Raw genomic sequence first — 27,291 nt, 5'->3', positions numbered from 1 at the left:
CATGTTGAGGAGGAGAACATTTGGGACAACCATCAAACTTATGAAAGTTTTACATATATTCTGACTTTAAAATTGAAAACCTCTTTCATGTCCAGGATGACAACATATGGGACAGTCCTCAAAAGTTGAACATTTATGGAGTCCTCAAAGTTTCAAACCTTAATGTCCAGGAGGAGAGCATATGGGACAACCCTCAAACTTATGAAAGTTTTTTAAATTTACTCCTTTATTTAGTGACTCTTCAACTTGAGAACAGTGAGAGGTCACCTGAGCTCTGACAGTTGCTGTCCTGTCAACTGCCTGATCTCCCAACTCTGTAGTATTCTTAAGAGCACATGTAGAGGAGCATTGTTTCCTTAACACCTGCACCCTTTGTGGATGACCTCTTAGGCTGGGTTTGACATGCTTTATGTTACTTTTAGATGCAGCTGGTCCTACTAACATGCATTCAAATTTAACGCATAAGGCTGCGCCTGATTTTCTTTTACTGCAAATGCATGCAAATCAGGCGCACTGCACATACACCTGTTTACATTGGACCTAATGGTTTCAGAACAGGGAGGTTTACACATGCTGGTAGACCTTGTGGATGAGATAAAGCAGTTTCTAAAGGAGTTTTCAAGCAGACAAAATAATGACGTTCAATGAAGGGCAATAATGAATATTTTATAAGCTGGCTTTCATAATTTATAATCAGTTAAGACTGAAAGTATTATACAAGCCATGACCGGTTCTTTTTACTTGTATATTTGGTAAACATACAGGGTACATATCAATTGTCCATGTTGGTGTAGCTGACCAGCATATTTGTGTAGGGGGATGTTGACTTTTGAGGCCTCATTTTACCTTCCTGTCACGTGCCTGGCTTGCTTCTACTAATGCCTGCAGCCCAGGCCCAAGACAGCATTGTAGTAACAAAGACTGCGCCATCTTTCATTGCATTGCAGCTAACATGATATCGCTTTTGTTTTAAGGAAGGAGCCACAGACCGAGCCTCCTCCCAGGTTGGTATCCTGAAGCGTCACTTAACTGTGGTAACCTGAACTCACACCCACCCATCTCTGTCGCTGTTTGCTTCACCTAATCTTCCCCTGAGCATCTAACATCCATCTGTTCTATAACATGCTGAGTTTTTCAACTAATTTCCCTAACACGAAAGGGCAGCTGTTGCTTATATTGAATGAAGGAAGCCATTTTGTGGTCTTAGGTCAGTTCTTTGGGAACAAATGGTGTTCCCTATAGTCCTTAATATTGTAGCAACTGGCCTTGTTAGGTTTCAAACCTTACCAATCTACATATTTGATGTGGGCACAACGTGCCTGCCTCACAGACATCCCTGCTGGGCTCTTGAAGGGAAAGGATCGTAAGCGATAGTTCTCCCTGCCCATTCCCTCCAACCTTGTCTTGTTTACTCTCCAACACTGTTATGGTTGGCCACTATGGTCATCAAGCCTATAAAAAAAAAAATTGGTGCTGTCACTGGGTCTACTATGTATGGGTTTTCAATTGCTGCCTTGGCAGTGTAAGTTCTATAAAATAAGCGCACAAAATGGCTCCTCCTACCAATATAAGTAATATGTTTTTTTTTTTTCTTCAAGCCCAGCTCCAGTCAGGACTCTTGGAAGGGTTAGAACCTCTCTTTTTCTTGATGTGCGTGTGCTTGTGTGCCCATTAGGGAAACTGAATCTCCTCAACTGGCACAAAGTCAGCAGTAGTAAAATCTTGAACTTTTCCTCAGTATACTAAACAATGGTTTCTTTTCCTGTCCAATGGAGATTCCTGTGGCCCTCTCAAGGAAGATGTCATCTAATTTCTGTGCTGCCACTTATTATTGCAATACGGAGTCGAGAGACATATTTACAGGAGATACAAATAGCATCATACGCATACCATATGGATAAATGCCCATATATTTTAAAATGCTGTGATGGACGGTATGGATGCCACCTTCCACCATTTGGATCTGTAGAAATTTCAACTATTATTATAGAATAATTGTCTATTATTAAGAGCTAGATAAATATAAACCAACTAACCATTCAGGATCACACAGGAAACCTTTTTCAAGGCAAAGTGTCTCAAAAAAGGGGCCCTGTATAGTCCTGAAACATTTGTTGGTGAAATCCAATAGCATCAGTTGCATACCATATGGATAAATGCCCATAAATTTCAGAATGCTGTGGTGGACTGGAGCGATGGCACCTTCCACCGTTTGGATCTGTAGAAATTTCCACCAGTAAAATATTCTTGAGGGAGAACTGTCCATTAAGAAATGAATATAACCAAATTTCATTTCAGGACCACACAGGAACCCTTTTTCAAAGGCAAAATGCCTCAAGAAAAGGGGTCCTGTGTGGTCCCAAAACAACATTCTTAAAATCCATCCCACTGATATTTAAATATGACTAATAATCCTCAAAAAAGGGCATACTGATTGAAATTTCTTAAGATCTTTTAATGGGAGACGAGCCGCAAAAAAAAAAAAAAAAAAACCTTTTTTAGTAGACATGCACAAACTTTAGATTTTGTTAACTGTTTATGTCGCTGCTGGGGAGTGGTTAGTTATCATCAGAGCAGAAAGTAAGGGGAAACTTACCAGATACACACAAGTAAAAGCCTAATAGAGGTTCTAACCCTTCCTCCCCAAAACAGAACAAACTGGACTGTAGTTTGACTTTCAGAGTCTTGTGATTCATCAGTAACTATGATCTCCTATTCTACTGATCACTGACCAGTCTTTTGTGTTATTGCCACCTGTTTTGGCTTCAACCAACCTTAAACATATCTGCATGTTTCATTTATAACTGCATTAAACAGCCTCTTCCATCTTTGCAGTTTTTCTGATAATGTAGAGTGTCTGGTTAAAAGGGAACTCGATGAAAATCAGCTTAGCGGGTGAGTTTAGCATAGAATGGAAATTGGCACGTCTAGGAGCCAGTACTTGGTTTCTGCTTCCACTTGAAGCTAAGAGTTTCCAATGATGCCTGTGACACAGAGGTAGAGGACAGAGACGTGAACCAATGTTGCAAAGGTAAAGAAGTCCAGAGTTAGGTTTAATTTGCACACTATAGCTGACTTTGTCTGCATTTCAAGAGTCCCCTCTTCAGTGGTTTGTGAGGTGGGGCCCTTTACTTGAGGATGGAAGTCACTTTTAGAAAAATGGATTGTTAACTTGCAGAGTTATGATACGTGAATTTTTTGGTTATTTCCGCGGCAGCATAGATTTGGCTGTAGAGGTTTTTTTTAAGGTCACGTGACTACTTGATGTATTTGTAGCATATATTACGTTATCTCACCTGTAGGTGGCACCCTTTCAGATTAATTATAGGTAGCTTTACTTAGGAGTATAATTCAAGGATATCCATAGCTTTCTGAGAAGGCCAATTTCTTGGCCGTCATTGGCCTTGGCACTATTCGAAGCACCGATTCGAACTTTTGCGCAGGGTAAAAATTGGTCTGCCAACATATGATGGTGCATGTTTTACTGAACTTACAGCATTTTTTTTTTCAATGACAGTACATCACATTGTATAGAATATAGTTCATGTTTGTAAGTTGTGGTGCAATGGCTAGGTGCATTGAGTGCCATTCCAAATTATATTCTCATTCTATGTCAGTGACTGGCCAAAAAGTATTTCACAGTCCCCAACATCCTAAATGGCCCCTTGTTTCTATCTTTGGAAGGCCTTTAGACATGATATACCTGTCCTCAGGATTGGAGTACTAGATCACAGCCATGGACAACATAAATCGGACACCGACAGTTACTGTAGTCACGTGTTCATTGTGACAGGTTTTTATCGAAGGTCTTAGCTTGCATTCATTTCAATATTGGCTTGGTTTTATGACACTGTAGAATTTTTAGGGAAAAAAATCATATTAATATTATTGTGCTACAAAAACTGTTGCTTTGCATATATGAAGTCACCACCAATGGTTATAAAGCAGTCTTTATTGTAGTTCATTGAACGAGCCTCAAGGGGCCAACACTGTTCTTATTTGTGCCAGTTCAATGAATGGGCCACAAGGGGGCAACATTGTTCTTAATTGTGCTGAGTCTTCTGGCCATCATGGTGCAATAAAAATAAGAGCCTAAATAAGAGGCCAAGATATTAAAATAAAATGAGAATAAGACGAGTCAGGTGTTGTTAATTGTTTTCTAAACTGAGTTGGTAACATGAAGCGTGAAGGCTCCATGTATCTTTTTATTTATGTTCTCTATTTTTATTTATGCCCTTTTATTAGTGGAACGTTAGGGTCCGGCTTGACCGGCTTTGGGCTTGTGTTGACTATCTTTAGTTTGACATCAGTTTGGGATGCTTCTGCAATTGCTCAAAATTAATTGACTGGAGCATTTGACCTGCAGTTATTCTTCTAAACCTCACTTGAACTGTCTTAAGTGAGTTTTGCATTCTCCTAGACTTGTCTGGGAATGCAATACCTGTTTGAGGTGAATTAAAAGCAACCTCAACACAGGGATCTTTCCAGTCTGGTCATTGTGAAATCTTGCGTGAAAGATATTATTATTATACAAGATTTTTATAGCAGCAACAGTTAACGCATCTTTTAGAACATTCAGCGTTTTTTTTTCTAGCTGAAGAAAGGTTAGTTACTATTGGTACTTTTTGAGAGAGCTGAATGTCGGTACTGGTATCAGTTTAAACTCCGCTACTAGAAGCCGCATTACCCAAAATATATCTTCTAGGAAAGAGGCTCTCAACCTTGGCTGCCCTTCTCCCAGGCCCATGTTGATGGGGACAAGTGCCTCTTCCTGACAACTCTGGGTGGTGGATCTGGAAGCCGGCCCCCCCTTATGTACAGTATATCCCTACCCATTCACCCCCCAAAAAAGAAGTGTAGTGTTACAAAAAACAAGTTTTTTTGACAAGTCCTTTATTATTTGAAGAATTTCCCCCATCGTAGCTCCAAGGTGTCTTCTCCCCCTGCTGTCTTCTCATTCACATAAGGGGGTCAGGATCCGGGGGCCATCCAGATTGCCAGAAGCCCACAGTCCACCACCGCTCAGGGTTGTAAGGAGGAGGCCCTTGTCCCATCAACATGGGGACAATGTGCTTTTGGGTGGGGGGGTGCAGAGCCCCCCCACCTCAAAGCACCCACCCCCCCATGTTCAGTGCATGTGGGCTAGCATGGTCCAGGAAGGGAGGAGACGCTCGCCCCTTTCCTGACCTGCCGGGCTGTGTGCTCGGATAAGGGTCGGGTATGGAATTTTTGATTTTTTTTGTTTATTCTCCATACCAGAAGCAAAGGAATTGTTTTGATTGGTCAAAGGACAAGTCACAATCATCTGAAAGTCGGCTCCCGTTCACTAAAGTCGCATGGAAGTTATACATAAAGTAGCAGGCAAAGTTGGATTTGAACTTAGCCTCACACTCCCCTCTTCTCAGACTGTCAATGCTGCTGTCCAAAAGTGTCTCCATTTCTCCTCCATCCAGAATGGAGACACTCTAAGACAGGAAGTGTATTACTGACCAGATCACCAAGTGAAATAATGGAAAAAAGGCCTCCACTACAGGATTGGTTAGCTGCAATATATTACATTTTTGTTTTGGGGTTTAACACCACTTTATTACTTTAATAATTAGAATACTTCTCTGTTTTCTTATCTAATCCCTTGAAAGGGCCTGGGGCTGTCTCCTCAGGGGTGGAGCTAGCCTGCTTAACACAAAATGGCCAATGAGGAGATAAATTTGTGTATATTTAGGAGTAATAAGCTGGTAAAGATAATAAGGCAGTTACAAATTTTATAACTTCCTTAAATCAGACATTAAATTGTTAATAAGTGAAGCTTAGCCTTCAAGCCATATGCTGCAGAACCCGATTTAACAGCGTATCACCCAATGGCTTTTTAGTTGAAAAAGGCAGTTCAGTACTCCACGTATCGTTTTTTTGCTGAGCGCCACTGTGTGTGTGTAGCCATGGCTAGCCATTTATCTGACACAGAAGACTTGGCACTGGCAGCTTTATGGCATGCAGTCATTTCAGCTTTTCATTTGGCAGTGACAACCTATACCGTACTTGAGTAGCTTTTAAAGGACTCGTGGACAAAGTCGGTCTCCGTAACTAAGAGTCTCTGTGTATTAAAGTTATACTGTATCAGCTGAAATGTGTCAGTGTATAAAGCAAGGTCTTTGTATTGTCTGCAACTGAATTTTTAGTTCAAAGCGTCACAAAAGCACTGCCATAAGCTGACAACACCTTTAAAGTCTTCAGTTCTGAGGACTTGTTGCCTCGCGACACCTTCCGGTCTGCTTTCTGGGCTAATAACGAACTAAGCACACCCTTGAATTAAAGTATATGTAACCCCTTACTCAATAACATTTAGTGTCCTAACAATTGTGATCTTCAATTAAATACTTTCACCTTTTTTTTTTTTTTTATTCATCCTCTGCAGCCACTTCTATCTCTATGCACTACATTGGTGTCTGCATGGCATTTCTTAGGACGGGTTTCACAATGGTGACAACAGGGGACCATTCTTGTGTAACGTGCGTTGAAATGGCCACCTGTAGTCTCCCTCTAAAGCCTGTGTGACAAGGTGACAGCTTATTAGGAAATAGGACGAAGCGTTTTCACCCCATAGCTGGAAGGGCCTGCATGGCATTTCTCAGGGTGGGTTTCTTGATGGTGACAACAGTGGGCCATGTCTGTGTAATGTGGGTTGAACCAGCCACTTGTAGTCTCCATCTGAATTCTATGTGACCGGAAAACAACACATTGGCAAGCAGGACCCCATAATGGGAAGGACCTTCATGTTATTTCTCAGGACGGATTTTCTTATGGTGACAACAATGGACCATGCCTGTGTAATGTGTGTTGAAACAGCCATGTATAGTCTCCATCTGAAGCCCATGTAATAGGGTGACACCACATTGGGAAAGAGGACAGAGTGTTCTTACCTCATAACAGGAAGGACCTTCATGGCAGAATTGCCAGAGATCATTTTAATAAAAGCTTCAGATTTAAAAAAAGATTGCAAATTGTTATTACAATATGGATTATGCAAGATATAAGGTATCTACATCTACTTAAATTTTACCTAACCTAGTTTTTTCTTCAGGGTTTAGAAGTAGCAAGCAACAAACTCTTATTTTTTCCTTTCTAATTTGTGGCTTTGACGTAAATTTTTCCCTCTTCCCTAATTTCCAGTAAAGGGAAAATTATCTGCAATTGCTGCGCAGGGGAAAATAGGTACCGTGAGACTTTGTATGGGAAAGAACCCCCTTCTTCCCAGCTGCACGTCCTGCACCCTCTAACTCTCCCCCTGACCTTCCTAGAATCCTCTCTGCTCAGTAGAGTTTCCAGAAATTTGGGGTTTAGCTTCTGTTTTTTTTTTTTTTTTTTTTTTTTTTCTTTACGTTGGTCAAAGATAATCATAATTATAGCACCAAAATCTTTATTGGCTTCCATTGGAGCATCATTTTTGCTTGTTCCATACATCTGACCTGAGAAAAAAAAGGTCTCCACACCAATGATTTGGAGTCAAAAATTGGTAATTTTTCATAAAGGTCCAGGAAAACAAGCCAACCTGTGCTGTAGAGTGCCCCCCTTCTTCAGGGCTCACAGTGCTGGTTGAGGTAGGTTGTTGTGTTCTGTGCAGTTAAAGAATACAACGTTAAATTTGATAGTGTTGATGAAGCTTGACTCATTTCTCCTATTTGTCCTAGACTGAGTCCAAAGCACCTGGACGTGCCATTATAATTGAGAGCAGCTGCTTGAGATAGGTTGATGGGCTCCGTGTGGTTAAAGAATAGAACAATAGATGTGATAGTGTTGACAAAGCTTGGCTTGTTTCTCCTACTTCTCCTCAATGAAGTCCAAAGCACCAGGAAAAGGGTGCCTTCATAATTGTGAGCTGCCTACCAAGAGCTGTTGTCGTTAATCATAGACCAAACTCCCCCCCCCCCCCCCCCCACATCCTCTTAATTTCATACACCCCATGTGATTTATGGAAACTCTATTTGAATAGAAAAGCCCTAAAACGAATATCTTAACCCTCCTCCTACCATGGCCTGAACTGCACAGCCTAAATGGCAAAACAACTAGAAGAGCGAGTAATTGGCCTCCTTGGGTTTCAAGAAACTCCTTTCTCTAACTGTATCTTCTCCTATCACCACATTAGACCTGACCTATTTACGTAGGCAGAGACAAATAGCTATTGTTGTGGCCGTTTCTTTTGTCTCACATAACAATCAATTTATTTTAGTTGATTGTCCTTTTTATAGGCTTTGGTAATCTCATGTTGCCAGGTGGGCAAGTGACCCTGAACTAGATGGTAGCCACCAATGGTTACTAGCCTGCATATTGCATCACAGCTGGGTCTTTCCTGTGTAATTTAATTGAGCCCATTTTTGTATGGTTTTCAATACAACATGGGATAAGATAACATTCCCCTTTTAATCTAATAATGCTTTTCACCCTTGGCTACCTCACAAAATGCTAAATACTTAAAGCCTAACTCTAGTCCAAAAATGTTGGTTATGAATGGAGTGGGGAAGAGTTTAAAATTTGGAGCCCATTGCAGAGATTTCCCTTACCGGTAACACCAAGACGAGATACAGAGGGAATGGTTGTCCTGGGACAGGAAAGCATGGACAGCAACTGACTCTTCCTTACTCTACTAAAATCGTTTTTTTTGTCTAAGAACCTTTTAGGTAAATTTCCAATCACTTCCTGTCTTGACAGGAAGTGAAGCTAAAACTCTCGAACCGGGTGACCAATCGCCATAAAAAAACCTGACTGAGGTTCTAACCAATTACCTATTCTTGCCAAGACAAAATAAAAAGTTTGGGCTTGAGTTTGGCTTTAGTATAGTGGAATGTTCCTGTTTTAGGCCCTCTTATTTCACTGCAGTGCGATGTCTTGTTTGCTTTTCAGTGCATGGACTAATCCATACCATCACAGCTTCAGTACTAACATTACAAATACTTGTGGTAACCTTGGCTTCGCCCTGCTGAAGATTGCAAATTTCAATTTCATGGTCAATATTTAATTGAAATTCAATGTGCTGATCGTATTTTCAGGTTTTTTTAATGTTTTTTTGGGGCGAGATACTAGTCTTTACAGGGCCAGCCCACCGTGATGATTCAGATTACTACTCCGGTGAGGCAGTTGGCATCTCTGGCCATCTTAAATTCCTAAGAAATGGTATTACCCTATTGCACGCTATATCATATAAAATACATTAAAATTCAACCAGGAGACTGAATTCACCAGGGATTGTAGAAACTTGTAGGTCATTTTACTGTCTAACCTCTGCTAAAAACTATAACTTTGGTTAGCAAAAGGCTTAGAATGTTGATCAGGGGTGTTCCTGGATTACACAAATTAGATTACACTTTATAATAGTTTTTGGTGCTTTCTGTATAAGATCTGGGTTTAGGGTTCCAGGGAAGCAAGCTAGATATAGCTACTGGAACCATAATGTTCATATAACCCAACTTACTCCCTCTTCAGTTCAGAGAAAAACAACCTGACCTATCCCAAAATTCCATCAAGTTGCATTGGATTCTTCCCCTACTTACTCTTCAGCACTCTACAGCTAATGCCCCAGTTTAAATACCACCAACCCTACGTAATTATGGAAAAACCAGAATATTCAAATTTTAGATTATTACAGTTGGGAAAAGAGACTTCCAGCTTAGTCTGTCAACTCCTGAGTTAAAAAAAAAAAAATATTTTTCTTTTCAAAAGCTCAACTCTAGACAAGAATATAATTCTTGCTTTTCATGGGTTGGTTTATTAGAGATGCATTTCTTAATTCACAGTCCTGCAGTCTCCCAGAATGGTTCCGGTTGTGATGACCTGTCCTTTATATCTGGTGTTGCTGTCCCTCTCATTGATGTCATCCCATACAATGTAGGACCAGATGCCACCACTGATCCTGCATTTGTATGTGGTGATGTTGAGGGGTCTTCTTACATTCAGGTGCTGTGGGGTAAGGTAAGCATTACTCCCCATTTGATTCCTCCTTGACAAAATCTTAAGGATAAGTATTTCAAATCATATGACCAATTTAGATTTTTTTTTTTTGTTTAGACATTTTAATCTACAGGGAGCCCTGTAACTGGTCAGACGTCTCCAAACTTTCTAAACAAAGGGCCACTTTACTGTCCTTCAGACTTAGGGGGACTGGACTGTGGCCATTGGGAAATGAAATTGGCCTGGGGTCAGTGGGAGTAAACAATGCATCTTTGGCATTAGGATTAGAAACAGTGTTGTCAGTGGGAGGAGTAGAGCCCCATCATTGTTATCAGTAGAAGGAATCGTGCCCCATTGTTGGTGTCAGTGAGAGGAATCGTGCCTCATCCTTGGTGTCAGTGGAAGACATAGTGCCCCATCTGTGTCAGTATAAGAAATAATGCCCCATCACTGATATCAGTGGAAGATTGTGCCTCTTTGTTGTCCATAACCAGTGCCCAATAGCTGGTGTCTGTAGAAGGAATAGTGCCCCATTGTTGGTGTCAGTGGGAATATTGTTCCTCTTGGTTGTCCATAACCGGAATTATGACCCATTGTTGGTGTCAGTGGGAGGAATAGTATCTTGCATCAGTGGGAAGAACAGTGCCCCAAGGCCTGGATAAAGGCAAGAAAAGGGCCACATCCGGCCCCCAGGCCACAGTTTGGGGGCCACTTATACTGGTTTTACCCACTGGTGTCTTTTGAGGGACTGAATATTCTGTTAAAGGGATTGTCTATTATAAACTCTTGTAGCACTTTGCTGTAACCCTGTAGTCCCTTTCCCCTTTGCTGTGGTGTGCAGACTGATGAAGCTTCTGTGTTCATTTCTGGGAGTTTAGCTACATGAACACTTCACCAATCATTATACTATCCCTCACAATCCAGCACTAAATTAGCCTTGCTGGTTGTGAGTGAGCCCTTGGGAATATGGGATCTTTGCTGTAGAGTCAGAGCTGACAAAAAGGACACCCATGCATGCGCCATACTTTGTATACCCATGTTATGTGTGTGAATGCCATCATGGCATGTTATATCTTAGATACTATAAAGATACATGCTTGTGTATTCTTTATTCTCTCATTTTTATACAATGGATAGGTGCATGCTGGGATCCGTTAAGGTGTTGTTCTATCCCCACGTGACATTGTAATAACTTTGGATTTACAAATTGCTAGATTTAGGATAGCCACTATCTGTGCCAAGTGCACTACAAATTTGCTACTGCTGTTGTTTTCTCTCGTAATAATCTTAAAGGGAATGTCCATTTTCTGGTGACTGAAATGTGTTTGTACATGGCCTCTTGTACTTTTATATTGCTTTTATTTATTCTTATAGTCTTTGTTCTGTTCTGATGATTTGACTCTTAGCTTCCCACCCAAGATCCCAATGGAAATGAACATTCTTCTGGAAAATGGAAGTGAGGAACAAAGCAAAAATAGTCAACAGAAAGCTTTATATAGGCCAGTAGGTGAAATATAGCGGAAGTGGACAACCCTTTTAAAGGGTGACCAATGAAAAGGCAGCGATTAGTTGACAATATGCATTCCTTCTTGTAAGTTGTATTTGGTCAGTGCACATCATTGCCGCATCATGCTGATCTTTCATTAAATGATTTTGATTTTGGGCATTTGGCTTTTTGGTTAGTCCCTCTTTTTTTTTTTTTTTCTCTTTTATTAGCAACAGTCAAAAAGTCAGCTTGAAGGAACGGGTCTTCTCCAGCCCCAGAGGCGTGGCCACGAAAGGCAAAGGCTCCCCGCAGTCTCAAGGTGTGCGCAGGTCCCCCAGCGCTGACCAAAGCATGGAGGAAAGTCCTGGTAAGGTGCCCAAGAGCTGGAGCTTTGGAGACCGGGGGAGGACACGCCAGGCCTTCCGCATCAAGGGATCGGCGTCGCGACAGAATTCTGAAGGTGAGGGTATTGCATCAGTGAATGTGTATCATCTTATGCCACCTATTATGTCGTAACCAGTGATAACACATATAGTACCTGTCTTATCTGCCAAATGATTTGGGCAATAATAGGATACACCCAATCCGTTCTATAAGCCTGCCATAATGCAGCCTTCATGGCCAACCTTGTACCTTGTATTTTTTTACATATTCTATACTTATCCAACCACCATGCTGCCAATATCTATATAAAAAAAAGAACAGAATTGGGAAGCGCAGATCCAGGAGGTGGCAAGAAATCAATTGGAGATTGAATCAATGTGAAATTTAATACAGTTTATCGCTGATAAATCCTGTAACCAATACACAAAAACGTGTGTTATCTGAGGAAGGGGTTAAACCCCCGAAACATGTAATCATATACCGCTCAAGCTCCGGCACCTGCTGTGATACTCATCACATCCCCTGCTCTGATCCATTTGACCCATCAGGCTTTGCCGATGTCTGCCCCTGGTTGCCATTTTGAAAGTAATGTTGGTCACCTGGATGGCCCTAAGGTTGCAGGGGATGGGGTGCTGGTAAAAGCAATTGTACGGTGCTCAGCTGCACCAAATTCCTTGGGTGAGCATCCCTTTTGGAGGTGAAACCATTTATTAAACAAGTTTCATCTTATCTTCTCTAGGATCTGACTGGTCATTGTAAGCAAGTGGCTGACTTTTTCTCCAGCTTTCATAAATATGGTGGAGGGTTAAGACGCCTAATGGTTTCCATTTATCTCTAAGGGACCTGGGTACTGAGATTCCTGTGCTTGAGTTCTTGGTACCTGCTGTGGCCATTATAGGGGATTCCCTCCCTGTCTTCTGGACTTTGTATTTATTATATACTAAAGATAAACCAACATAAGAAGTGGGAGCAACCTAAGGATGGTGGGAACTACCAAAACTCCAAGATGAGCTGGGCTAGGAACTACAACATGGAGATCTCACCATTCGAGACCCCAAAAGATATAAGACACATATAGGAAGAGATATAAGAAGTCTTTTTTGCTTTTTTGTATTCTAGAAAATATAGGTAACACAAGTGTTGTTTTTAAGATGTCTGTACTTGGAGCTGTCTGTGTTGTCTCAAACACTGGTCGAGTTCTGACCTGCACTGGCACATGACCCTTGGATCATTTGATTACTAAGGTTGATTCTGTATGACTAGTTTTTAAACCTGTTTTAGTAGTACTGCCACCATCTTCTATTTCATTGCATTTGAAATGGACTTGTCAAAAGGTACATCTAGACATGAAATGATGGTCAATAAATCCATGATGGTCCAAGATGATTGCTGTATTGAGGAGCAGTTGGACATTTTGTGGGCACCGTGTGGTTGCAGAAAACACTCCCTTTCTGCCCAACCTTGAGATGAGAATTGATCATTCAAAATAGATTTTTCTGGATATTGCTACTACTACTTTTTTTCCATGGCTGGCTGAACAAACGTGTTTGTCACCACAGTTCTACAGAATGATCCTCTGGTAATAAGATCACCCCATCACCGTCTTACTACAGCAGGTGCATATTTTTATGTATTAGTCATTTTACAGAACAATTTTGGGGAGGCTCAACCACCTTCTCATACCTCTGGTTAGCCATTGTTTGTACCTAATTGATGGGAGGTCTCTCCCCCTAGAAGCCAGTCTCCCAGGAGAGGAGATTCCTGAAGATAACAGAAGCTGTAATTGTGAGTTCCTGTCTGAAGAGTGGACCCCCGGTCTAAAGGCGTCCATTCGCGCTGTTTGGTAAGTTTGCTGCTCACCAACAACAAGGTGGGGAGGGGGGCTGATATTGCATTTCTAAATGTTGGCATTTAGTTGAGTCGGCACTTGCTTTCTCTTGGAAGGGAGAAATGAAGCCAGGGAAATCTCCTCCCACCATGAATCCCCAAGAGATTTAGGGAAAGCATAGTTAATTTGGTCTACCTGACTAAAACAAACAAACCACTTTTTGGTGAATTGGTTGACCTTGTATGCTGTTTTTTCCCAGCGTCATGAGGTTCCTGGTGTCCAAGCGGAAATTTAAGGAGAGTCTACGACCTTATGATGTCATGGATGTAATAGAACAGTACTCAGCTGGACATCTGGACATGCTCGCCCGTATCAAAAATCTCCAGTCCAGGCAAGACCTCTTTAGCAGCTTTCTCACGGTTTTAGATACACATTAACACTGATTGCTGGTGACCCTTGATATCACAATAACACATTTACATTAGTAAATTACTTTTTATCGGTTATTTTGGTTTAACATTTCCTTCTAAGATGCCTGGATACAGTATATCATTGTATTGTTTTAAAATGTGTAATATGTTGGCCCTTGGTTGTATTTGTTGCACCCCAAAGAATGCCCAGTGGAGGGTTGTCAAATGTCACTTGAAGGACCTTTGGCACCAGCTCTTTGTAACCAATAACAAAAGGATTATGGGAAAAATGGTGGGATGGTGGCCATGATGGCTCAACAACTTTATCCTACTGCAGGATAGTCTTGTGGATTCCCAGCACCAGCTCCATGCCTACAATAAAAGGGGCTTATGTCTACATCCTTTTATGAACCAGATTTCACCTTGGTGAATAAGAGCTGGTGTTATTGATAAAGGAATTATATAGATGCTGTTACTGTACATTGCTGTGTACTTACAGAAGCTAGAGGGCTCCTTGTTGAAGGAAATTGTCCATTTGCCAGCACTCCACTGATGCTACCATGAAAGTCTCTCAAAAAGAGCTTCAAAAACTATTTACTGATCCAATGCTAAAAGGATTTGTTTCATTGAAGGTTTGAGAAATTTAAGTCATCCATAACTTTGTCAGAACAAGTTCTTCATATTTTGTTTTCTGTGTGTTTGTGCAGATCAGGGTGCACAGGTATGTAGAAACTAGGCCTAGTCTTTACACAGATATATGATCCTCTAATCTGGAAATGTAAAAGAATGCAAAAGCTAAGTCGCATGTCTTCAACCAATGTTATGGGTACTCTTAAAGGTTCTTGGATAGTCAAAGGGTTCTGGTGATCAATGTACTTATGTCACTGCGGATTTGACACATAGTATGACTGACAGCAAGGGATGCTACTCAATGCCAGATGCATATGATTAAGAAGTGAAATGGTTAGGATTGAGGTTGTAGGGAGTGTAGGTAGAAAGTCAACTGTAAGCCCTTGTACACATGGTCGGACATTCTGACAACCAAATCCGTCGGATTTTGTCCAACGGATTTTTTCCGAAACTGTTGCATACACACGGTCGGATCAAAGTTGCCGGAAAATCCGATCGTTCAGAACGTGATGACATAATTTAGTTACGAGGGGACTACGTTCAGGTTAGTAGCCAATAGCTTTGGTCTAAGAATTTGATCTGAGCATGCGTGGCACTTTGTCCGATCGGAATTCTCTACAAACGATCGGACAAAGTCCGATAAGATCATGTTGTTGGAAAATTTTATAGCCCAGCTCTAAAACTTTGTCGGTCGGATATTCAGACGGAAACAATCAGATGGAGCCCACACACGGTCGGATTATCTGACAACATGGTCCGATCGGTACAAGGGCTTAGAGATAGTGTTGGGGTTATGGTTTCAGGGATAGTGAGTGAGGGTCACATGGCTCTTCATGTTACCAGAAGTGTTGTTACAGGGAAGGTTATCGGTGTTACTGAGGGTGAATGTTAGGGTTATATGGATAGTTAAGGTAACAAGTGGGGTTGCTGTGAGGCTTAGTTTTAGGGTTATATGAAGGGCAAGTATAAGTGTTATCAGGAGGGTTACTGTGAGGAAAAACCATAGGATATCTCTCTGTGTTGGGAGCTCAGCAACAAAAAAGTAGCAACCCTGATCTCCCAGTGCTAAAAGCCTATGTGCCAACTTTTTCCACTGTTTTTTGTTCAAGCTTGTTTCTGACAAGCATGAAACCCTGTAAATGAATGTCGACGGTTGAATGGGAGCCAGAGCTAGAAATAAATGAGTGCTAAATTTGGCCGATCACTGTAGATTTAGTCCATTCAGTAATTTCATCAGATTGTTTATATGCATTATATACTAGTTTCAATGCATAGAAATGGAAGTGCCTACAGAGCAGCTGATGGGTTTTCTCAATTGCAGGTGCACTCATCCTGGTTTATTTTCTACCAAATAACTGTTTGATTGCAAAATTTTTGTGCAAAGCTCAGTGCTTTCGAGGTGGAACAAACTTTGCAATATCTTCTGGTTGCTTTAAGTGAAGTATAATACCAAATCCTATTTACAGGGAAGATGGTTGAAGCTTCTAGTCCCCTGAAGCTAGACCTGAACTTCCCAACCTCTGCTAAATAGTCTTGTTCCAAATTAACACGTCAAGGCGAGCTGCACTGCATAGGAAATTATCCAGTGAAAAAATATTCTTACCCAAACAGTGATTATTTTAATCGGGGCAACATCTGCCTGATTTCAGGTTCATGAGGAGTACCTAAACCCCAAGCCTACATAGCCAGTAGTATTTATCTCCAACTTGACTGGTTCTATAATGATAAATAGTTTTGGACTGATGAAGCTGCTTGAATGAGCACCAGTAATGTCTTCAGGATTACAAAACCAGTCCAGTTGAATGTGACTAAGGCTGGCCATAGACAGTTTGATCAACCTGCTACATTCAGCCTGCCCACATACGGTTCAAATTCGCATCCAATCGATCAACTTTGGTACAACCAACCTGCCAGGTTCAGTTGCGATGATCTCTAGCGGCTGCTATAGCAATAATCACTGTCTTCTGCCGGCAGGGGTGGCTTCCCCTCTCCCCCTGCTGGGAGCAGCCAATGGCTTGGCAGGAGGGATTCCCCTGTTAGTACTGTCTGTGTTGATGGGGAATCATGCAACTTTCTTTCCTACAATCAGTGGCTGCAGGAAAGAAATTTGAACCATATTTTGCCAGCCTAGGTATTACTATATCATGACCTGCATTAATGGGAAGCTTCATTCAACCTATATCTCTTAGTATCTGCAAATCAATTCAACTCTATGGCAGATAAATTCCTTGAAAGCGAACATCAAGATGAGCATGGATCAAGTCATGTGCAGGTAACAGATAAGATGCAGGCCTCTGCTTTAATGATCAGGCTAACTAGTCAAATAGGGCTGAGACTGACTGTATATCTAAGCTTAAAGCGGAGCTCCACCCAATAGGAGAAGCTCCATCTGTCCGCTCCCCGGTTTCGGATGGTATCTGCTTGTTTGGGGTCAGTGAATTACCAAGAATGGCCCAGGTAAAAATACAGCTAACCTACAACTTCCATCATGCATGTGGGGGTGTAGGATTATGCCTGGTACACACAGGGCGAATATCGGCTGGTTCAATAGAAACTGACTGACATTCGGCCCGTGTGTACAGCAGCCTGTCCGGCTTCTGTAGAACGGGCATGCCAGAAAAGCATCTGCCGGTTGGCTGTCAGGGATACCGAGTGGTGGTGTGACCAGAAATGTGTGGACTTGCACAAAGAATACCAGGCACAAGTATAAGGTAAAATTTGGAGATTTATTAAGAATAAATTAACAAAAATATAAATGCCCCTCCAAAATATCAGAACGATATAAATCAAACTAGATAATCTAATACGCGAGCAAACCATGAACTACTGCCCAAACCATATATATACCGGTAGCAGGATATGCAAAGCGTAGTTGGTATCAGAGCCAAGGTCATACACGGGAAATCAGGGGGCAAGCCAGGTCAGCGAGAGGGTAAACGGGAGAAGGAACACGGAGGCAGGTAAGGGATCAGGCTCCAGGGTCAATGTTAGGATCAGAATGCAGGAACCCAGGTCAGGGGCGAATGGCATCCAATCAGCGCTCAACAACAAACCCACTTGGTGGATTACATGCTCTTATCTTTATACATTTTGTAAGTTGCCGCTTGTAATTTTTAATAAAGTATTTTCCTCTATACTGCACTTAGTTGGTGCCCTCTGCTGTTTCCTTTTAGGTTTGGGGTCAGTAACCATTTAAAATTTTTTTTAGATGGTTACTGACCCCAAACCTAAAAAGATTCCCAAAGTACAATATGCCCTTAGGCAACAAAAGTAGTGTGACGGGAGTCGCTTTGGGCAGGGGGCTGGTGGAACCCAGAATCCCTTGGAGAGGTTGGGAAACCCTTGCTTCAGCTCACCATGTACCTCTTATGTCTAAGTCACCCTGTGTCTATTTTGGGGCACCGAGAAAATGATGGACAGCTATTTAATGGACATTGAGAATGTGGCTTGGATTACTTAAAGTGGAACAGTAATATTTATCCACAATATCTCCCAGGAAATATACAAAGACTATTCCTGGTTTGTTGGATTCTGAACTATACATGTTAAAGTTTGTACAGGTGCTTAAAAAATAGATAAGACCATATAAACCTTACAAAAAGTCACAATTCAGAAAACCGTTTTAAATTCTAATTGAGGTCACCGGTTATACGATCTCCAAGCCAAACCAACTTAGAGATGGCATTCTTTTTTTTGTATACCAACAGCTCCCATTCAGCTCCAGTAATTGCCAGTTTTAGCAGCCAGTGCACCCTGATGAGCATATACATATTTGACACTATTGTGGCTAATTGTGTCTCTCTTGTGTCTTATCATGTATTTTTTATTCCACACCTCCATCATGACGCACACTCCCTCTCGATATTGTCACACTGTGTCTCACCTTGATCCATAGGAATATATGTTGACCTATATCCAATATTTCACCCAGGATATTGCCACATATATACATGAAAATATATTCCAGTGTTTCCAGCCAATCCTAGTGTCGACTGGTGTTTCTGCAGCCGTTCATACTCCTGAATTTCGGAATATATTTCCAGACACGTTCAAATCTTTCTTTTTCTTTATTTTTTTATTTTACCGTCCTGAATTTTCCCCACGTTGCTTCATTATGCATCTTTGCTGGTGTTTTGTTTTTCTATTTACTTTGCCAGGATAGATTTGATTGTGGGTGCCCCACCCCCTTCTACACCCCGGCACAAGAAGTACCCTACCAAAGGATCAGTGCTCTCTACCAAAGAATCTCCCCAGTATTCTCCTAGGTTAGGATTCACCAAAACGCCTCTTTGTCTGGACTGCTTTTTCTTTCATTATTCTTTTTTTTTTTTTTTTCTTCCTTAAAGTGAACCCCTTTCATCTCATGGTTTGTGATGGCTGGAATGTAGACATTGGCTAAACCTTTGGGAGCAACACACAAAGCAGGATTGAGTCTTTACTTGCAGGTAGCATTACGATATCTATAAAGAGTTGATGAGCATTGGATGTCTCCCAAATGTTCATCAGTGACACACGCTTTCACTCAAATGTTGATACTCATGACATCTGCCTTTCCTATCAAAACTGATACCGGTAGTCTTACTGCATCAAAAAAGAAGAGGAACACAACTTTCATATATACCCAGTGCAAAAACAATGTTGCAAATAAATAAAATAAAAAAAACAATTGCACGGTCTTACTTTTTCTGCCACATATGAGCGGGGTCTGGGCAGCGTTTATTTCTTAAATGTTCAATCTTAGAAGCCTATAAGAAAAAGTCTTTGATATGGAACCCACCAAGGACATGCTATACGCAGAGTATGTACAATATTCCTATAATAATATGCAATATAATAATAGTAAAACTAGAATAGTTTTTAAAGGTTTCCTCTTAGGTGCTCCATTGTCTGTAATAATTCAAAAACATTCTAGTAGGCTGCATGATGTAGGACCAGACTGACTCTAGACCAGGGGTTCTGAACCTATAGCCCTTGCAGGGATATGGAAATCAATAGATGTATTGAGCACGATCCTTTTAATAATTAAAATAAATAAATGCACCATATGTAATGCTTTATTGAACCTAAAATCATATCAAAGTGGCGAAATAGAGTGGTGGAGGGCATTTACTAAAACTGGAGTTTGTAAAATTTGGTGCCGTTCTGCATAGAAGCCAATCAGCCTCCAGGTTTCATTTTCAAAGCTTAATTGAACAAACTGAAGTTATAAGATGATTGGCTACTGTGAAGGAATGCCTGGCACTCAGCCTGGGTGCTTTCGCCAAGAAACAGCTTCCTCCAGTCTGGAACCAGGTATTGTAGCTGAGCACCCAAGAACTAGACGACACTATCTTGGGTGCAAACTGGAACTGACTTTATTGTTAATTCACACAGAATATATACCACATAAAATCAGGTAAGAGCTTCATCACATTATCCTAAACAATGCAACCTGTAAACAGTAAGGTCATCAATACATCTAATGAGCAACTAACATAACATCCCACAATATTTCAGTAACAAGGTAAAGTAGACACAATGCTAGTCACATCTCCAAGAGGATTAAAAGACAAACAGAAACAATAGGTGACTCAATTACCAATGGGAGTTCACACCTAGGAGGCACACAATGGGAGAATTATACCATTAGAGAAAGACCCCTTAATAAATGCTTATAGCAGGAGACCCTAGAAACAGGTTGTTTTGAGCTGATTATATTAACATCTGATCTGAGTCTAGTGGGGGGTTGAAGCAGTCAATGCTGGTTTGGGCATACAGGCCCCAAATCTGTATCCTGGTCAGTCTGTGTGTTTCAGGGAAATTACCTGAATCTGAAAAAAAACATTCCAAAGGTCCCCCAGACACACACCTCCCAAAGAACAGAGCCCCCTCAAAAGTCGAGGTCCCTAGTCAGTAAGCAAGAGGCCACCCTGCAGTACCCTCCATAAGCCCCTGTCCTGGTTGGGTCTGTCACCACTACCATGCCCAGCTGCACCAGATTCTGAGTACTCCAGTTTTATTAATTCTCCCCCGATGTGTCGGATGACATGTGATTCAACATTGTCAGGACCTCAAGTCCAAGTTCTGATTGTACATAAGCAATAGCAACCACCTCCACAGATGTAAGTCTCAGGAAGAACCACCATTTAGGAAGTCTCTCAAATTCTGCTCACTGCAGATGCTGAGTTCCGGGCCCAGGAACCTGTCCACACTCCACATACTTATAATGAACATACTCTGATATCGCTGGCATTTCTATTCATTCAGCCATAAACGACAACAGACATAACCCCATCTGAAGGCTGCACCTCAACGCATTTCACCCAGAAGATCCTCATTGCAATCAACTAAACCCTTCTGGTTGGAATGCGTTAGTGGGTGACCTTCAGGTGGGGTTATGTCTGTTGCTCTTAAAGCTGATTAAAATGAGATTTTAGCGATGTCATCAGAGTGCAACCTTTTTGTGTTGATTGTATCCCAATAACTGGAGATTGTACATATAAGAATTGCCAACTTTATGTGAATAAATATAAATTTCTTAGAATTTCCTTTAGCTGTTCTATTCTTGGCTATTCTTACGTTTAGTAAACCCGCTTATGAACTTTGTTTGAAATGCTACTGATACAGAATAGGGTTAGTGATGATGAATTGGACCATCTGGTGAAGAGGAAATGGACCAGTTTCTTGGTGATAGGACTGATTTTAGCACTGTGTAGGGTACGGAGTCATTTGAAAATGATTTGTTGGCCCCTCATCAGCATAAGATGAGGTTCTCATTATTCTTGAAATCACTTCAACATTGAACTTGCTTTAACTTTTCTACCTGTCCCAACAGTTGACTCCTAATTATCACTAACAGGAAGCTATTGAGATCTGTCCCACACCCCCTTCTACACCACAATACAAGAAGTCCCCACTCTTCTTTCTCAATACTGAATCAAACCATAGACATGCTACATACTGTATTAGAGCTTTTCAGGTATAGTCACATGCCCTGGACTCCCAATTTTGAAAAGATCAAGTGTCCACCTTTTTAGCATAGCCAACTGGCCAGGGGCCACCTGCCTTGCCAAGGTATCCCATGCAGAAGGTAAGTGTCCATCACATAAATGGGTGAAAGGGGTTTGCTAGTTGTTTTTTTTGAGCTGCCATAAGATTGAGAAGACAAGCATCTTTTGTTTTTGTTTTTTATATCTGTTGCTAGTCTTTTCATTTTGGCTCTGGGTTCTTTTTTTTTTTTTTCTTTTTTGCATGCACGCATGTGGACTAATGGAGCATGACAAAGATGGCATTGTGGCTGATACTGAGCAGTAGTTCCATGTTTCTGCTAACTTTTCTAAAAGACAGTTTGCTCTTAATGGGGTTTCGGGGTCCTGAAGACTAGGTAACTGTAAGGAGCATGCCATGTAAGTGTATTTTTTTTGCCTAGATACTGAGGATGGATAATGATATGGGCATGACCAACATTAGGCCTGTTAATTCACTAGGAACCACAACCATCACCAAATGTTGATGGCCAAGTTATTAATGCCGTTGGCTTCTAGTGCATTGATGGGTTGCTTGCTGAAATATTGGCTCGGTCTGTGAAACTGTACTTGCAACAAGCACACCTTAAAAAGGCCAATGAAGAATGATGCATGCGGTTTGTTTCCTGAAACTGCTTTGGATGGTTGCCACCGTAGTGGTGAAGGCCGATTGCAATATATCAAAGGATCTCGGAATAGCACAGAACTCAAACTGAGCTCATTGGAACTGATCAGAATAGAGATAATTAGATCTTTTTTGCTATTTCGAAGTCCATTTTAGTTGCAGTTTCCCTTCAAGGATTTTCTTCAGTTGAATGTAGATAAGGCTTAATTTTATAAGATGACTGTATTAAAAGTGAGCCCACATCTCTCCATTCAGGTATGAAATTAGAGGTTTGAGATCTCTGTGAAACCTTGCAGTTCTAATCTGACCATCAGTAGATCTAGGCAGATATTCGGTTATACTTTGTGTTCTACCAAATTGTAGTGGAAAAGTGGCTTCCACGTTCAGATGTAGGACCTGTAGCTTGGCTTTGGTGGTTTTTGTTTTGGACTTGTATTGATGGTAATTTGGTGAGGTCGAAGAACGATTGCAAATATGAAATGAAACAGGATTTAGAGATGACCTTTTTTTTTTACTTAAATTGTGTGTCTAGGTAAGATTAAAAAAACATGTATGCAATACATACACATTTCCCCATGGTTTGTCTCTTTAAAACAACAAGTACGGGAACATATCTATTGATCCTGCTAGAAATCCAGTGAGCTGTTAAAGTGGCAGAAACTATAACTATTGCTAAAATCATTCCCTCCCCGATCCCTGCGATTTTATCATCTTCCCCCTATCCTGCCTAAAATACAGTACACCTGGAAAGTATTCACAAAGCTTCACTTCCACATTTTGTTATGTTGCAGCCTTATTCCAAAATGGATTTTATTTATTATTTTCCTCATAATTCTACAAACGATACCCCATCATGACCGTGTGAAAGAAGTTTGTTTGAAATCTTTGCATATGTATTAAAAAATAAAAAAAGGAACAAAAATCCCATGTACATAAGTATTCACAGCCTTTGCTGAATACTTTGTTGAAGCTCCTTTGGCACCAATTCCAACCTCAAGTCTTTTTGAGTATGAGGCTACAAGCTTGGCACACCTATTTTTGGTCAGTTTCTCCCATTCTTCTTTGCAAGACCTCTCAAGCTCCATCAGGTTTGATTGGTAGTGTCTGTGCACATCCATTTTCAGATCTCTCCAGAGATGTTCAATCGGGTTCAAGTTTGGGCTCTAGCTGGGCCACTCAAGGACATTCACAGAGTTGTCCCGTAGCCACTTCGTTGTTATCTTGTCTGTGTGCTTTGGGTCGTTGTCCTGTTGGAAGATGAACCTTCACCCCAGTCTGAAGTCCAAAGTGCTCTGGAGCAGGTTTTCATCAAAGATGTCTCTGTAAATTGCTGCATTCATCTTTCCCTCCATCCTGACTAGTCTCCCAGTTCCTGCCGCTGAAAAACATCCCCACAGCATGATGCTGCCACCACCATGCTTCACTGTAGGGATGGTATTGGCCAGGTGATAAGCTGTGTCTGATTTCCTTCAGACATGACGCTTGCCATTCAGGTCAAAGAGTTCATTTTTTTTTCATCAGACCAGAGAATTTTGTTTCTCATGGTCTGAGAATCCTTCAGGTGCCTTTTGGAAAACTCTAGGCGGGCTGTCATGTGACTTTTACTGAGGAGTGGCTTCCGTCTGGCCATTCTTCCATACAGGCTGGATTGGTGGAGTACTGCAGACATGGTTGTTCTGGAAGGTTCTCCTCTCTCCACAGAGAAATGCTGTGCTTTGTCCAGAGCAGGGATCCTCAAACTACGGCCCTCCAGCTGTTGCGAAACTACACATCCCATGAGGCATTGTAAAACTCTGACATTCACAGACATGACTAGGCCTGATGAGAATTGTAGTTCCTGAACAACTGGAGGGCCGTCGTTTTAAGACCCATGGTCCAGAGTGACCGTCGGGTTCTTGGTCACCTCCCCGACTAAGGCCCTTTTCACCCAATCACTTAGTTTGGCTGGGCAGCCCGCTCTAGGAAGAATCCTGGTGGTTCCAAACTTCTTCCATTTATGGATGGATGATGGAGGCCACTGTACACAATGGGACCTTCAATGCTGCAGACGTTTTTCTGTACACTTCCCTAGATCTCGGAGTTCTACAGACAATGGATTTCATGGCTTGGTTTGTGCTCTGACACGCACTGTTAATTGTGGGACCTATATATAGACAGGTATGCGCCTTTCCAGATCATATCCAATCAACTAAATTTATCACAGGTGGACTCCAGTCAAGTTGTAGAAACATCTCAAGGATGACCAGTGGAAACAGGACGCACCTGAGCTCAATTTTGAGTGTCATGGCAAGGTCTGTCAATAATTATGTACATATGATTTTTTTCCCCCCTTTTTTTTATTTTTTATCTTTAATAAATTTGCAAAGATTTCAAACAATTTTCTTTTACCTTGTCATTATGGGGTATTGTTTGTAGAATTTTGGGGAAAATAATGAATTTAATCCATTTTGGAATAAGGCTGTAACATAACAAAATGTGGAAAAAGTGAAGGTCTTCTGTTGCACTGAAATCCAAACGTTCTTAGCTCTGCCCAATACTCTTAAGCTGAACCCAGAACACCCAGCTTATATTGTGTAATTGAGTGGAGGGAAAGGGGTTCTGTAGTTCAGCATGGGAGCATTTCAGTGCAGCAGAGACAGTGCTGTCAGCTTAAACAGGAAGTTAGGAGCTCACTGGATATGTACTGCACTTGCAGCATTTTTAATGAGACCGAATATGGAAAATGTGGCTGTATTGTACTTTGTTTTTTTTTATTTTGCCCAGAGCATTAAGTAGATTATCTTGGCCATATAGATAGAATGCTCAGTATTTAAATGTTCTTGAACAAGGAATGTCCAGAAATCCACTGTCCCTATACAGTGGCCATTGAATCCTTTTCACCTTTCTCAAATTCACTTTGGGGTCTCCTGGCAAAAGTATAGTATAAGGATAGGCACTCCAGTGGAACACTTCCAATTTGCTTTAGTTTATAATCTCCTAGATGGTTTTGATGTAACCAAAAGCCCTGTGATAGACACGAGAGACTCTTCTTATTGCCCTAATAGAGAAACTAACTGAGTTAAGGCCTGTAGAGCAGGCTATTCTCCTAGGCTATTGCTTTTTTGCCTTGCGGTATCCTGACCCCACCTCATCCTCTGCTGTCACTGTGTCTGTCTTTGTCCTTTCTACCTTGGACCCCTACCCACCCATCATTAAGTGCACGTGTCCCCATCACATGTCATGCCGGCTTGTGGGAGCCTCTCTGCATATAATTTCTAGATGGATATGATGAAATGTAGAAAAGAGATTGGGGGAATGTTTTCTAGGACAGCCACTGGAAGGGTTGTACAAGAGTTAAAGTATTTTTCACATCTTGTTCTCTCAGCCATGTTAGTAATTAGTTGCTAGAGGTCCACAACACCATTCCTGGTAGGTTCTGAGCTCCGAGTTTTATAGTTTTAGTATCTTACAGAAAATGGTGATGTTTGTAGGCTCCGATCAACCAAATAAAATCATTGTCTTCTTCCAAATCCAGATCTGTTGTAGATTTTAAAGGACCAAAGTTTATCCTCTAGTAAGCAACACGTAAATGGTTATTGTAAATTTTTGCCATCCGTGTCGTGTTGAACTCTTGTAGGACTCTTCCACAGTGGCCTGGGGAATGTTTTTGAGTTCCATGCTACTCGGTGTTGGGCTTTGTCTAGTTAGATTAATGCTAAGGCCTTTGTAGATGGTATAGTGGCTTCTAGTGTAGAGGGCTCTGCTAATGCTTGATTTGAGATTGTTTGTCTCTCTTTGAGAGATGAGAAGCTTCTCTTGGTTCAGTGGGGCAGGAGAAAATCTAATTTTGTCTGCACAAGGTGACTAACCTTTGGGCTTTCTGGGCTATTTTTTTTTTGTTTTGTGTTCCTGGTAGAGTGGACCAGATTGTTGGAAGAGGAGGTTCAATCACCGAAAAGGACAGGACCAAAGGTGGAACCGAGTCGGAGATCCCTGAGGACCCTAGCATGATGGGCCGTTTGGGCAAAGTGGAGAAGCAGGTAAGCTCCCATGACTGGAGGTTTGTCACTGTAAGTGGGCAGATGGTTATATGTATAGGTTCTACTCATGTGATCAATTTGAGACCTAAAGGTCACAATTCAAATGTTCCCCCTCTAAATGTTTTAATTTGTCCAGGTCATGGTAGATCTAGTAGTACATTTTAAACTGTACTTTTTCCTGTACTGTTTTAAGATATTTCACTACTCATCTGAGTGGCTTTTTTTCAGTTCAAGAGAGGGTAACTTTGTCCTGAAATGTGTCATGGCGGATATTGATTGTCCAAGAAAACGAAGGAAGGTACCCTGATACCTTTCTTGACACCAGGGTTATTAGATTTTGTTGATTGAGTTCCCTGTGTGGCTATAAATCCAGGAGTATGTTCTTGACACTCAAAAAAAACTGAAAAAGCTACTTGGATAAGCAGCCATATATCTACAATGTTTTGGAACAAATTTAATGTGACTGATAACTACTACTGCAGAAGCTGGTTGCTCAAAGTCCTGCAAGTATGTGCTTCAGCTCATTGCAGGGGTATTTTTTGACACCGTCATTTTATTTATTTTTTCTTGCAGTCTGTAGCATATATGGGAGATGTTCCTACACCACCTCTCTTTAAAAGAGAAGTGTGAGACTTTAAAAAAATAAACATCAATACTTGCCAATGTGGCGGCAGCATTGATCCAATACTGTGGCTGTCCCCTACCAGCTGTAAGACTGAGAACTGAGCAATTATATGACCACTTTACTGAGCTGAGACTGTCATTCACTGGCTTTTTGCTTTGCCCCATCAATACCCACTGAAGCGCTGGGCTTTGGATAGGCTGGACCAGATGCCAGACAGGCATGTGGGTGGATCTTGACATTATTGGTAGGATCACTGCACAGCCTGCACCGGCTCTGTGACATCAGCTAACAGTGGGTTTTAGTTGCAGGTCTGCAGAAATAAGTGCACTACTGGGATCCAG

At 41.3% G+C, this 27,291-nt stretch overlaps 1 protein-coding gene across 4 annotated transcripts in view; it reads left to right on the top strand.

The window, feature by feature from the left end:
• Positions 1 to 27,291, top strand: part of KCNQ2 (potassium voltage-gated channel subfamily Q member 2) — a 113,479-nt gene that overhangs the window by 76,920 nt on the left and 9,268 nt on the right. For 2 of the 4 annotated variants that reach the window (XM_077460356.1, XM_077460355.1), the window contains 6 exons: positions 975 to 1,004; positions 11,656 to 11,885; positions 13,547 to 13,652; positions 13,897 to 14,028; positions 18,835 to 18,942; positions 26,202 to 26,325. In XM_077460356.1, coding sequence (XP_077316482.1) covers positions 975 to 1,004; positions 11,656 to 11,885; positions 13,547 to 13,652; positions 13,897 to 14,028; positions 18,835 to 18,942; positions 26,202 to 26,325 — 730 coding nt within the window. The remainder of the gene's footprint in view (positions 1 to 974; positions 1,005 to 11,655; positions 11,886 to 13,546; positions 13,653 to 13,896; positions 14,029 to 18,834; positions 18,943 to 26,201; positions 26,326 to 27,291) is intronic. The other 2 variants (XM_077460359.1, XM_077460357.1) reach the window with 1 other exon arrangement.

The sequence above is a fragment of the Lithobates pipiens genome, unplaced genomic scaffold, assembly GCF_037356315.1.
Source record: "Lithobates pipiens isolate NorthernLeopardFrog02 unplaced genomic scaffold, aLitPip1_a1.2 Scaffold_28, whole genome shotgun sequence".
In the NCBI taxonomy this organism is placed as follows: domain Eukaryota; kingdom Metazoa; phylum Chordata; class Amphibia; order Anura; family Ranidae; genus Lithobates; species Lithobates pipiens.
Note: the sequence above shows the minus strand (reverse complement) of the source record. Positions and strands in the feature narration are given on the sequence as shown.